The sequence below is a fragment of the Hibiscus syriacus genome, unplaced genomic scaffold, assembly GCF_006381635.1.
Source record: "Hibiscus syriacus cultivar Baekdansim isolate YM2019G1 unplaced genomic scaffold, ASM638163v2 tig00111502_pilon, whole genome shotgun sequence".
NCBI lineage: Eukaryota > Viridiplantae > Streptophyta > Magnoliopsida > Malvales > Malvaceae > Hibiscus > Hibiscus syriacus.
The window spans coordinates 119,001-132,603 of NW_024063105.1; the positions used below are offsets into that span (position 1 = coordinate 119,001).

General features: G+C 33.9%; 3 protein-coding genes across 3 annotated transcripts; 1 reads left to right on the top strand and 2 right to left on the bottom strand.

Annotated features, from left to right (window-relative positions):
- The first annotated feature begins 971 nt into the window (after positions 1-971).
- Positions 972-3,507, top strand: LOC120163898 (protein NOI4-like). Its single transcript, XM_039173706.1, has 3 exons — positions 972-1,044; positions 2,996-3,178; positions 3,281-3,507. The coding sequence occupies exons 1-3, from the start codon at positions 1,039-1,041 to the stop codon at positions 3,323-3,325; spliced, it is 234 nt and encodes a 77-aa protein (XP_039029637.1). The 5' UTR covers positions 972-1,038; the 3' UTR covers positions 3,326-3,507.
- Positions 3,508-4,606: 1,099 nt separating this feature from the next.
- Positions 4,607-9,013, bottom strand: LOC120163896 (KH domain-containing protein At5g56140-like). The gene is made up of 7 exons (XM_039173704.1): positions 8,831-9,013; positions 8,034-8,119; positions 6,671-6,816; positions 5,805-5,924; positions 5,615-5,731; positions 5,316-5,459; positions 4,607-5,228 (listed from the first exon to the last, which is right to left on the bottom strand). The coding sequence occupies exons 1-7, from the start codon at positions 8,956-8,958 to the stop codon at positions 5,079-5,081; spliced, it is 891 nt and encodes a 296-aa protein (XP_039029635.1). The 5' UTR covers positions 8,959-9,013; the 3' UTR covers positions 4,607-5,078.
- Positions 9,014-10,453: 1,440 nt separating this feature from the next.
- Positions 10,454-13,338, bottom strand: LOC120163895 (WPP domain-interacting protein 2-like). The gene is made up of 3 exons (XM_039173702.1): positions 12,389-13,338; positions 12,107-12,316; positions 10,454-11,258 (listed from the first exon to the last, which is right to left on the bottom strand). The coding sequence occupies exons 1-3, from the start codon at positions 13,224-13,226 to the stop codon at positions 10,597-10,599; spliced, it is 1,710 nt and encodes a 569-aa protein (XP_039029633.1). The 5' UTR covers positions 13,227-13,338; the 3' UTR covers positions 10,454-10,596.
- Positions 13,339-13,603: the final 265 nt, after the last annotated feature.

Genomic DNA, 13,603 nt, shown 5'->3' on the forward strand with positions numbered 1-13,603 from the left:
TTCTTTTAGGATGTGGTCGAATTGAGTTATATTCGAATTTAGAATAAAAAATCATATTTAATTTGATCTGATATAACATTATAATTATCATTTCTATTTTATTTCTTTCGATTAGGTCATTTACCTAATAAAAATGAATTTTTAATATATATTTAGTTCAATCGAAATACAGATGTGGATGTGAGTTTTAATCTAAAATATCGATATGTGTTTTGAGTAGGGTTGATTCCTCCTAAATCTGGTCCGGGTTAAGTGCGGGTGAAGAACTTCTATTTTGGATCGGGTCAGGTGGATAAAAAATAATCCGACTGGCCTGTTTCCATCCTAAATATAGGATCCAAATTTAAAAAAAAATATTCAACTTGATCTGAATTTACAGGATCATGTTTTTTCAACAACAAAAAAAAGTTTGAGTTCACGTTATCTTTTTAAGAATAAAATTAAGTCGAATTATAATTTAGAGTGAAAATTTTCGACCCGAGAAAATAATATAAACATTTCTTATATAAGACCGAGTCAGATATAAATTTTTACTTATTTTAAGTTTAATAAAGCAAATGTAAGTTGAAGAAATGGTATAATACTCGAGTCGACCAAAAACTCAATCCATTCCATGTCAATTAATTTTAAGTTATTTATAAATGTAGTTAATAATATTTTAATATTAAATTATCATTTTCATCTATAAGATTGTATATGGAACAAACTTTATTTGAATATTAATATATAAGTTGTAGAAACGACTTTATTTTCACCATTTTTCTTTAAATTCACCTTAAAATTAGTTGTTTATTTAATATTTTTTTTCATAATACAGTCTGCCAGCTCATCGTATTGTTCCGTTATCTCCGCCTTCTCACAAACGGTTTTAATTAACGCCTCCGTTTCACTTCCACTATTTTCCCTATCAATTTACCGTTAACAATAACGTCGTTATCCATATCTAAAAATATAAAAATATTATTTCTCCATTCCCCTCTCTCCGCAGCCCTATTATCTCTCCCTTCAACAACAAGAGAGTTTTTCTCTCAAGAATTCATGTCGGTATGTGATCTTTTGGGTTCTTCTTATTCTTCTTCATATTACCATCATCTAAAAGGTTTAAATTTGTTGTCTGGTTAAATTCATTTGTTTTGTTTATGGATTTGAGTTTTGGATTGCCATGATTGATATCTTTTCTGGGTTTTTTATTGTTTTGCGTTTTTGTTGATGGATTTGAGCTTTTGTTTTGCGTATTGATTGGCGTTTTCTTTGATGAGTTTTGATGGAAGGTAGTTTTGAGCCTTTTGTATTGTCTAATTGATGAATTATATACCATTTTGAGCAATTTAATTGTGTGATAACATGATTCCTGGGTGGGGGAATTGTTATACTTTTAGGTGATTTCACTCTAGAACCTTGGAATTTATAATAAAAAAAAGATGCATTAATAAATGGGTTCGTTGTTTTAATGTACCATTAATTTTGTTATGAAAATGCTTAATTATTGGATCTTGTAAGGGGTGATACGGTAGAATTGCCATAAAGTTATTTTCAGAACATATCCAGAATCGATATATTGAACTTTGATCAGTATGAAAATTAGCTTTTGCTTCGTGTTTTGAGATGGTTTTTGCCGTTGCTTTAGTGTTATTTGATTTTGTCTAATTTGCAAATGGAAGCTTGATCTTAAATGTTGTAACCCATTAATATGATCATTTTCTGAAAATAGACTAATGTGTCATATCGGTTTTTTGAATGTTCAATTGGCCTGCTCTAATTAGAGTTCCTTATGGGGTCTATGGAAAAGTTTATATTTGAAATGTCCAACTAAATTATGCACAGATTCCCGTTAGTTAATATTATTTTGATTTTTTATTTATGTTGGTAGATTCCTTTTTTTCAAGATAATTTAAGCTTTTTACCGTATCTTTGCGAATGTTTCAGATTAACTGCTCGTGTTTTTCTGTGGCGTTTTGATCTCCACATTAACTGTGATATACTGTATTTTTGCTAATTAGGCACGGTTTCCATCATTGTTTTACTCACCTAACAGCTCCATTCAATAAAATTCTCTGAAGTGAATTATTACTGATAATATAATAGCTTAAAACATGTATTCGTGGATCATCTATGATTGATTTTCTTGGCCGTACATATCCTATTTGAAAAATAGTGATCATGGGAATTTTAAGATCTGGACCAGGTTTTCTTTCGGATTGATTTCTGTAAGCAATCAATAACCGGTGACTGGTGAATTGGAACTGCACTATCTATTTAGGACCACCATTTTACCTGACTGCTGTAATGATCAGAAGCGTCGTTGATCTGAGCTCAGCTGAAAATTGAAATCACATCAATCGCCCTTCAATATTGCAAAACATGCAAATTACTTTTTTCTTTCGTTAAATGAAATTTACTTTAATTAAGTTGAAGCTGAAGTTATGTAAGAGCCGTATGGTATCTAGCAGCAGTTGTTTAGAAGCTTCATTGGCATTTAGAGGTTGCATTGTGTCCAATGATATTATGTTCGATTGAATAATGCTGTGTTCTATTCGTAGTTGGCCAATTATTTGATTGCTAGTTTATAGCACGTAATAGATCAACTCTGTCTGGTTCAAAGAAACTGAGAAGTCTAGAAATACCTAGAAAGTGAAATATCTGTCATACACGGTTACGCCAGTGTCCCTTGACCTCTATGGAAAACAATGAAGTCTGATTTGTCATATTGTCTTTTTCTCTTTACCTTTTTATTAGAGTTTGAAACCATCAAGGTAAGCAATTCATTAGAGTAACTGTTTTGCTGCCGAACGTTGTTTACTGAATTTGGACAAATAATTCTGTGCTTGGACTACTTTTGTTTGTACAGTTGTATGACTAGTTATGATGTGTGATCGAATGCTTGGTGAATCTTGACAGGTACCAGTTTTGTCACGATGATGTTCTGTCTGTGTACCTATATTGGTTATGTGGATATTAACGGGGAGCATTTTACCTTTTCTTTTATGCTCAACAGGAGCGGGGACGACCATTGCCGAAATTCGGTGAATGGGATGTCAACGATCCTGCATCGGCCGAGGGATTTACCGTGATCTTCAACAAGGCGAGGGACGAGAAGAAAACAGGCGGCAAACCCGAGTTAGTGGAAAAGGCTGACCCTTATGGTAAACCTGAAGCCAAATCCGACAAACCCCAGACCGTAAGTAATCTCTAATGACTTTAGCCTACAATGTGCATATGTAGCATCGTTTTCGATTCTGTATAATGGCTTTCTCTTTTGATACAGTGTTGCTTTTTATAGAAAAAATGGCTTTGTTGCGTTCGCGACCCGAATTCCGAATCGTGATGAACTTGTCCCGATTGTAAGACCTTCTGGTATCTACTGGGCATGGATGAGATATTTTTCTGGGATTTAATTCTTGAGTGTAAAATTTTATTGTGGTGAGGGATATAAGAGCAAAGAAGACAAAAGCATGCATTACTACTATATAAATCTTCTTGTTATACAGGTAATTGGTGTGTTTTTCACAAGATTTTTCATTATTCTTAATCTAATACTTAATAGAAATATAGATGCGGATGAAATTATAAAAGTAAGTTCAAGGAAATTAATAAATGAAATTTTAATTAAACCCACCTGTCGGGTCATGGTAGGGATCCGAGTTAACCTACTCGACCCGTTGTGGGATGCATGTAAAATTTTATATTAGAAACGCTCAGAGATGTCTATAAAATTTTATATTAGAAAAATAAATTTTTAAAAGTTCAAAAGAGGTTAAATTTATAAATTTTTTAAGGATTAATATAAATTTTCAATAGAAAATATATAAAAAGTAAATTATATAATTAACCACTTTCGTCTAAATTTTATATATTTTTCCTCAATAAATTCAAAAAATATAATATTCAATCATTTTCACTTTTATTTAATTAAAATATGATCACTAAAGTTTAATTGAAATTATTTTATTTTGACAAATTGTTGAAGTGACACAGTGAAATAACTACTAATATTTAAATAAGTTTATTTTTCTCATTGAAATTTTAAATATAACAAATTGGACAAGATCGTTTTATTTAATACGTTCAAGAATGGTATGAACCTACACGAAACTCCACCGACAAAGAAAAAACCGAATCGTTGCCAGTTGTTGTAAATAGAAGGCAAAGGTAGAACATCACAGCATTTTTTTTGATTAATCATTGATCAATGATTTTGGATTTAAATGAGCTCCAAAGAGAATAAGTTAAAATCTCCCTTAAGAAAAAAGAGACAAATGTATCCGTACCCTTTGTGTTTCATTTTACACATGACTAAACAAGATCACAGAAAATTAATCCCCTCTAACGGATGGATATTACCCAGATCTTCATACATTGCTTTATTAGTTTTAAAAAAATGCTTTCTTTTAGTGAAAAATTAGACTAAATTGGGATCACCTGAGTTTTGGGTCAAGGTCGGGCTGTTGAAAACATATGAAGGTGGGAGGCAACAGAGCTGTCGGATTCATCCGAGCGGACCAGCATATAACCAGAACATGATCGAAGGAGCCACCTCGGACCTGAAAACGCAGATCCAGGTAAGGTTCCTAAAGAGTAGGGTAAAATAAAACCACCGGGCACGGTCTTGCTGTGTATATCACGTTATATAATACAAACCTTCACATTTAATTTACATAGGTTTCACATTACAAAGCTTAATAAACAATAATAATAAACATAATCTAATAATGCAACTTAATAAACATAATCTAATGCAACCTAGAGTTTAGCACAGCTATTCTCTGCCCGCCTGAACCAACATGCGAACCAAAATCCGAAACCCGAAAATGAACTCACACCCATTGCTTACTTGTGTAATACTAGCATTTAACCTCCTCCCAACACACAACATAAACACACCTCATATATAAAACAAGTTAGAACGGCCTAACTTAACTGGCACACAACAGTAACAGTGCCCGAGCCAGTGCCCGAGCCAGTGCCCGTTTGCAAATAGAGGCATTCGCCCATACAGACAAAACCTGCAATGTTCGGGAAATTGCTGCCTATGGCAGACACTAAGACACAAGTTCCAACAGCCCTCAAGGAGGGTTCGTTTACCCCCTAGTCTTGGCTCGCTTCATTCCAAGGCTGTTTTGGAAGGGGGATAAAGGGGCAGACATCGGAGACCCTTCCTCACGAAGTGTACCATTCAGCATTGCTAGCTCTCGCAGCTGTTGTTTCTTATAGAAATCCTGGGATTCATCCTGTTTTCAGAAAATGAAATAAAGAAGTTAAGCGAAAGCATATACAGAATATTAATATTATCACAACACAAGGAAAATTTTACTAACCGTAGGCTTCAGCAAATCTTCAAGTATTTCCCGCGCTTGCATTAGGCGAGCATCGACTATTTCAACAGGTAATTCTGCCTCAACTAGGATATGAAGAGGTTCATTCAGATGTTCATACCCAGGTTTTCCTCTCATCATTTCCTCCTTCACAAATTTTAAGTCATTTAAGTTTGTTTATCCATATTTTAAGACGTGCAATATTTCAAGTTCCTCAAAATTTGTTAAATAAGATCACATATTTACCAAACTTATTTAATGAGCAATAATCACTTATAATGATGAAAGAAAAGGATCATTACCCTAGCTGGATCCTTAATACTGCCCCGCCCTCTTATAAGGACACGGCACTCTGTATTGGCCTCCACACGCTTAAGAGAGTTGCCCCTAGGACCAAGGAGGCGACCAACAAAATTGTACTGCAACATTAAATTCATTTAGACACTGAAAAGGATATGTTCTAAATCACTTTGATGACGAGTTCATACATACGTTGGGATATTTGTCGACAGGAATATCCACTCTGATTGTTCTCTTAACAATAAGACCGGACGAGCTACCTTGAGAATTCAGCCAGTTCTCTGACAAAGAGGGCTGCACTAAACCTGGCATCTGCACCATAATATTCATCGTGTTGTTAAAATAAATAAATAACATGTTAAAAGATTAATGCAATTGTCTTCCACTGTAAAAAGATACCGTTCAGGCAGAATATAAAGAGATGAGTAAACTCGTTCAAGGACTATGATGTCTAAAAGCAGCAACATATGGATTTCCAGATGAATAAGGACCCTATTAACACAGTCAAACCATTAACATATTGAGATACCATCTAAGCAGCGCCTATGAAATAAAAAGATAGCCTTTGCACAAATATACAACAGGAAACTGAAATAATGGAAACCACTTTTTTCCTTTTCCCTCTTTTTGTTGTTGTTGCTGTGGGGGGGAGTAAGATAGTCAGCAATAAACACAGCATTCAGAGACTAGCCCTCTTATCCAAACTTTTAACTGCATTGCATCACACTTATTCAACATTTCAGGCTTCCATCCTAAAAAGAACTGAAGCTTAACAAATATAAGAGTACAACTAACTATCATCTCGGCATGTCTGATTTTATCTTGACAATGATAGAAACCCGAGAAACAGCCTGAAACACTTTTTAAAGTTAAAATTAGTTTTCAAGAATTCTTCATGTTAGCCTCAGTTTTCCTGTATAAGGAGAAATAACTATACAAGCTAGATTTCAAATAAAGGTTAGGTTAGCATGAAATGTCATAAATTATTAAGTCAGCAATACCTCGAAAAGCAGCAAAATTAGATGGTAAGGAGTTAGGTTAATGGTTAGTAGTCATACTCCTGATTGAAACCGCGATATCCATCTGTTCATATCAGCTCCTCCATTTGAAATCATTCCTCCAGAAGTCCGGGTGCTAGCTTGTTCAAGCCCACTTTGACCTAAAACTGATGCATTCCCCAACAGTGTAGTTATACGCGAAATTTCTGCTCCAAAAATGTCATTTTCAAGAATAAGATGTACCAGTTAGCGTTAAGAAATCAGTTAGCAGTCACCACAAAATGGAGAGACTATAGCCAATGTTAATTTAGTCAGTTGAATGCCAACTGTGGCTTCATGAATTAAGTTACTCTTCCAGCTGAGTAAGAAAAGAAATGAAAGATGCAATGAAATTTTATTTTAGTTTACTTTTGAATCAATAATAAATATTTTTAAGATTAATTTAAAACGAATTATTTCACCTACTATCCCACAGAATCATGGAGTAACAAAGAAACTGTTAGTATCAGAAATAATAGAAAACAGAAAGGAAAAAGAATACAATACAAACAGAGGAAACAATAAAGGAAACACTATTTAATCTTTCCCACCAAATATTAGCACATTGTTGCGAGGCAACTTTTGTACAATAGAAGATAGGGAAAACAAACAATCATCTATTGTGGTTAGAAGCAGTTAAATAACGTCTCTCACAACAACTACCTAATACCAAGATTTCTCAATTCCTCAAAAGACCTTGGGATCGGAATACCCACCATAGAATGCTTCCTAAGATAAATACCAGTAAAATCACGAGTTTCCCCCTCAACTCTTTCTTCATATCCATTTTCTTCCTTCAACACTGTTAGTTTAGGTCAGAAACTTTTTCTTCCCTCTTTGTTCCTATTCTATTTTCTCTCTTATCTATCACTGCAGCAGCAACCTCTTCTTTCTTCTTTATCATTCATTTTCATTCCTTTCTAAGAAATGTCTAACCACCCATTGTTACATTGAAGGCCATATTGTTTTCTAAAAACAAATTTAGAACCATAGTTTTGTTGAATCATGATTGCTCCACCCAAAACAAGTTGGAAAGAGTAAGCAAGTCTCCACATAGAGGGCTAAAAATGGACTCAGTCGGACCTCTATCATAGTTCCACTGCATCTTAGTCATTGTAAGTTCTATAAAAAAATTGTCATGACATGAGCCACGATTCATTCACATGTTTTACCAAAAGAATTAATTTTGACAGGAGATTTAGTAAAAAAACTAGTGTTAGTGGGTCTTGATTACCATTTCCAATGAGTTACATGTCGAGTTAGTATTTGGCAATTAACCGTTAGCCTTAAGTTGTTTTAGTAAGGACAAGGAGGGAAGGATATAGTGTGCTGTGTGCATGATCCTTTGACGAGAAAAAGAAGATTGCTACTTAGAGGAACTCACCCTGGTTCAACAGTCTACACGTATGAGGGATCACTGGCATAAATGGGGTAAGCTTGTAACGCTCTTCCAGCAACTCCGATAGATATCTACGAAAGGGAAAACAGAAACCATCAGCCAAGAATACATTAAAACATCTATCTAAACAAGGTGATGTTAAAGTTGAACAGAAACAATCATATTTAGCTTCAATTGCAGGATGACAATAGATTAACACTTCCATTATCTGAATCCACTTTACTTTAACAGATAATGGATTTGGATAAGGAGATCCAAATTAATTATCAGCTTTAATTTTGAAAAATTTTATTTTATAAAAAAATTGGACTTGGATATTTAGCAGATTTGGATTTCCATGGAAAATAAACATATTAAGGATTTAAGGTTTCAACGCAAATTTTCGGATTCTGATTTTACAAAATATTGCAGATATTCGATCATCCCCTTCGATCCAATACAACTATTCGCAGATCACAACTTAAACCGCAACCCCCACACAAACAACACTGGAAATTCATCACCTCCGAAATTCGAACTGATCTGTTAGTAAAATCCTAAAATCAACAGAAACTCGAACCGAAAAACATAGGCCGTTCAAAAACGAAAGATCAAGCTTTAGATCTACGAAATTGCAGCAGAAGTGAGCTAGAAAAAACAATTTTTAACAGTATGCTAACCAATCAAAAGAAAAATAGAAAGATCAGAGGCGAGATCACTATATTAACTGACAAACCGACGATCGTAAGGGTTGGATTAAAATTAAAGTGAAGAAAAAGAGAGGAGAAAAACAAACAGCTTACTTCTCTTGATCGAGAAGAGCAGCGGCGGTGGCGGCAGAGCGAAAGCCAGAGAGATGGGGAGAGTGAGGGGCGGAAGGCGACGGAGAGAAGGCCATGTATCTGCCTCCGCCACCGACCGATGAAGTCATGGGTAGAAAAGGAGGATGGGTTATGGAATGAAGCGCTGTGGTGGTGGTTTTTATCGATTTTCTTTTCTTACAAACTAATAGTAATCATAATATAGTAAATTGATTAATGTTTATATATGGACTATATTTTCTCTTTTTTATATTTTTCAAAAACAAAATAATTTTAATTATTTATAATAAGACTTTGAAATTTCAAACAACTATAATTTTTATTCGATTTTTAATAAACTTATTATTTTTTCATAATTTAAGGGAAACTTATTTATTAATCATATGTATTTATTAAAAAAAGGATTATAAATATATATATATATATATATATATATATATATGATATATCAAATATCTATTTTATGATTTATATTTAAAAAATTTAAATATTTTTTTATTAATATCAGCTTTAAATTTTAGATTTAATTTTCTATTAAAAATACATCAATGATTGCATCACTAAATCGTCTATCTATCTATCTATTTATCTATCTATGTGTGTGTATGTGTGAATTTTGTATTAAAATGAGAATAAATTCAATGAAAAAAATAATGAATTAATTTTAACCTTTGATTTTCATAAATCTATTAGTTCTAAAAAAGTGTAAAACTATAAGATTTATATATATGGTAAGTGGAATTTAACCCTATATATATATTACATATTTTTATAAGGTTTTTTATATTAATATACTATTAATATATTATATTGAATATATGTTTAAATTTTAAATTTAAGTTGATATATTTTTATCATGTTGATCTAAAATAATATGTTTGAAAAATATAAATTTAACGGTTAAATTTTTAACATAAAATAAATACTTATAGATCTTCAAATTTACTTAAAATTAAACGATCTATTTGGATAAAAACGTGAAATTCGTTGGTTAAATTGTTATCTCAAAATTAAATGTTTAATTAAATTTCATATCAAATCAGAATTTCAAGTACTAAAATGTGAAATAAGTAATAAATTAGTTCAAAATTGAATTTTTAATTAATTTTCATATCAGATCAAAATCAAAATTTATCGAAACCATATTGGGTGGAATTTGAATCGATTAGATACTCACACATCTCATCCCATTGTCAATTGTCATCCCTAAGGTAGAGGAGATAAATTTGCATAATACAAGCGGTTACTTCAAGTTAAAGCATCATAGAAGATAACCCATTCCTGACATTATCATGACAATTCTGAAGGGTATGGATACAGCATGTGTACAGTTTTGGTGGTAGTTCAGAACATCATTCTACTCCCATATAAACAACTTTAAAAACACCCTTAACGTTTGATAAAAATATCATTTTGGACCCTATTCTTATTTTTGGAAACATATTAAACCTCAATGTTTCAGTTTGAGTCAAAAGACAAGCGTTGGGCAGTATTCTTTTTAACCCAAAATTAAACGTTAGGGATTAATGTACTAAAAAAAACATAGGGCCCAAAGTGATACTTTTATCAAATATTAAGGCTCTTTTTGTTATTATGCCTTAAATCTATAGAGAGAGAGAAGCTCAACTCAAGACAATAAGCAAGTTGTGGTGTGGCATTAACATGGGGAAAATGGAAAAGAAAATAAAGCTCTATAACTATAATAACAATGAAATCTTACATTTGGATCATTCACCCCCAAAAAAAAATCAGGTGGGAACATCTATCCCTGTAAAGGGTGTCAACTGCAAGATAACAAACAAGAACACTAAAACCAGTAATACCAACTGTGTTAAAAAACATAATGTTGCCTTATATACTCTCATCTGCATCTTCGAAACCTCGCCGGTTTGACTATTATTCAACTTACGTGCTTGCACACCTGCTGATGTTTGCTCTTTGAATACTGTGGTTTGACGCTTGCGTAAAAAATCTCTCAACTTCTGCACAGTTCTCCTTAGAGCTAGCAACTCGGTTTCAGCCTCCATTCTCTGTTGAAAGAGGCCCTTGAGATCAAATTCCGTTTCTCTGTATTTACTTTGCTGCAACTCTGCAATGCCTCCTGGTTCTTCCTTCCTTGACCAGCTACCATTTACACTGGTTTCCAGTTCAGAAATCTTCAACTCCCTTGCCCGCAGTACGGCCCTTGCTTCCTCCAGTTTGCTCTCCAAATAATTTACTTTGTGCTTTAAGGTGTATAGTTGAGGTTCCAAGGAATCTGATGTACAACTTATCTTTTCAGAATCTAATCGGTCAGATGAGCTAGTTTCCTGATCGGCAAAAGTAGAATCCGCATGAATGCTTTCCATGTTAACAAAACCATCATCTAGAGATGTAGGTTCCTTTCCAATCTCCTCGAATTTATGTATTTCTGCAAGGAAAAAATACTGCTCCATTAAACTTCAAGAAATACAGGACACAGTAAACAAATAAAAACATATATGTCGAAGTCAGACTCTTTCATACGGTTATGGTATTTAGTAAAATATACAATTAACAATGACTCTACCAGAATGAAAACATGTATGTTGTTGTCCTATACTCTTTCATACAATTATGGAATTTAGTAAAAGATATAAATAACAATCACTCTGCCAAGAAGAAAATCCTAGAGTCTTCCATGATCAAAATGATTATATTTTGACCATCGATACATCAAGTATTCCCTTCTTAAAACCGAGTTAACATTGACCAAAAACCAGGAAAATTCATTCCCGCCATTCTCCCTCGAATTTACTCGCTGCTTTTCCCAAGATCATTCATAATCAAATATCCCTTTCCAGGTGATTTTTTCTTGATGATATCAGGACATTACCAGATACTTAGGATTACTGTTAAAGTCTATTATCAATGCATGATTCACAAACTTAACGTTATATGGCCTGAAGTTCCCTTCGGCTATTTGGACAACCTTTTAACAGTTGTAGAGACTTTATATTATAGCAATTTCAAAATTGGCTTCCATGAGACTTTATGAAGAACAACTATTTTCAATCTTTGTCCAACTCTGGAACAAAGGAAAGAGTAATCAATTTCTTAGAGTAAATACTTAGGGAAATATTTCAGAGGATTTTCAAACAAATAAACTAACTAAAATATGAGCAAATTAAGTGGTGTGGTATGGCCGCCAAGCAAGAAATAGAGAGCAATGCACAGCAAACATGATTACTTAACCATGACGAAGGCTTATCAAAGTTAGTATAAGGATATATCACCCACCCCTTTCAAGCGCTTCCTGGACGGATTGGAGAGAAAGAATAGAGTTGGTCAACAAGTCTTGATTTGGTGAAACCCAGTGACTCTCACTTTTTTCTTCCTTAGCCTCACGAGACAAATCTGCAGCTAAATTATCCAGTGAAAGTTCTTCAATTTCACCTGAATTTTCTTTCCTATGAGCAGTTTGTACTTCCTCATAGATCTGGTCTTCACCTACATGAGCTTCAATTTCACTTGAATTTTCTTTCATATGAGCAGTTTGTACTTCCTCATTGATCTGGTCACCTTCATGAGCTTCATCATGATTTTTCCCATCAAAATTCAAGGAGTTTCCACTTTGCTTTCCCTTACTTGCCACTGAAAGTGGACTTGACATAAAGCCAAAGTTGGAGCTCCTCGAGTCAGATCCGATGCTGGATTGAGAGTTTTCCTTCTCGATTTTGACCCTTTCTCCTCTTTTCTTGTTACTGCTTTCAACACTACCCTTTACCTGTTGAACTCTTGGACTTAAATTACCTACATTCTTCTCACTAAAATTCTTCATATGATTTCTCCTGTGCACATACCCCAAAACCGTAGGCAGGACCTGTGGCATACTGGCTGCGGTAGCAGACTTGCTACCTCGAGGTGTATTTTCGGTGGACTCAGAGCGGGGACTGTGCATCATGAACCCACTAGCAAAATTCGTGTTCTTTTTTGTACTCACAGCCACAGGTCTAATACGAGGCTCACTATTCTGCTTGATCTCAGTTGATACCATATGTTGAGGAGTTGGATTTTTGGAACCAGATGAAGATCGCTTCAATGTTTTAGGACTATCCATAACGGGAGATGGTTCCTTAACAAAACCTCTCTTAATACGCCTCCATTTCTTCAATCCATAGCCTTTGGGGGTAGATTTAGCAGGCGGAGACGAATGCATTGGCAGTGCAATCCCAGCAGGACCATTTACATGAACATCAGCAGTGAAATCATCATTTGCGCATAGCCCACTATCCTTAATCTTGCAAGCATCAACCTGATTGTTCTTGATTTTATTAGCATCAGCATGGGGTATAGTGTGTTGCGGGGATTCATTACCCTCGGAAAATTCAACCACAGGACATTCACTCTCCAAATCCATAACTACAATGCGGGGGTTTCGTTCAATGTTCAATCAAGAACAAGACTGAGATCGAAATCAATAACTATTATTGCAGAAAAAAATAAGTATAAACCAAAATCCGGAAAAGAAAATCAACCCAACCATGCTATTCAATACAACGTTCATTGGGATTCTCTATCATAATCAATTATGAATACAAATGAAGGAATCAAATTTGAGAATTGAGCTAGAGTTTCTCTATAAACATGAATATTTAATTAACTCAAATAAATAAAAATGGATTGGAAAGGGGAAAAATGGTGAAATTTAGGATGAAATACCTTCTAGGGTAATGTATCTTCCGAAATTGGAAATGAGGGTTTGGGATTGAATCAGAAAGTGATGATACATTAAAG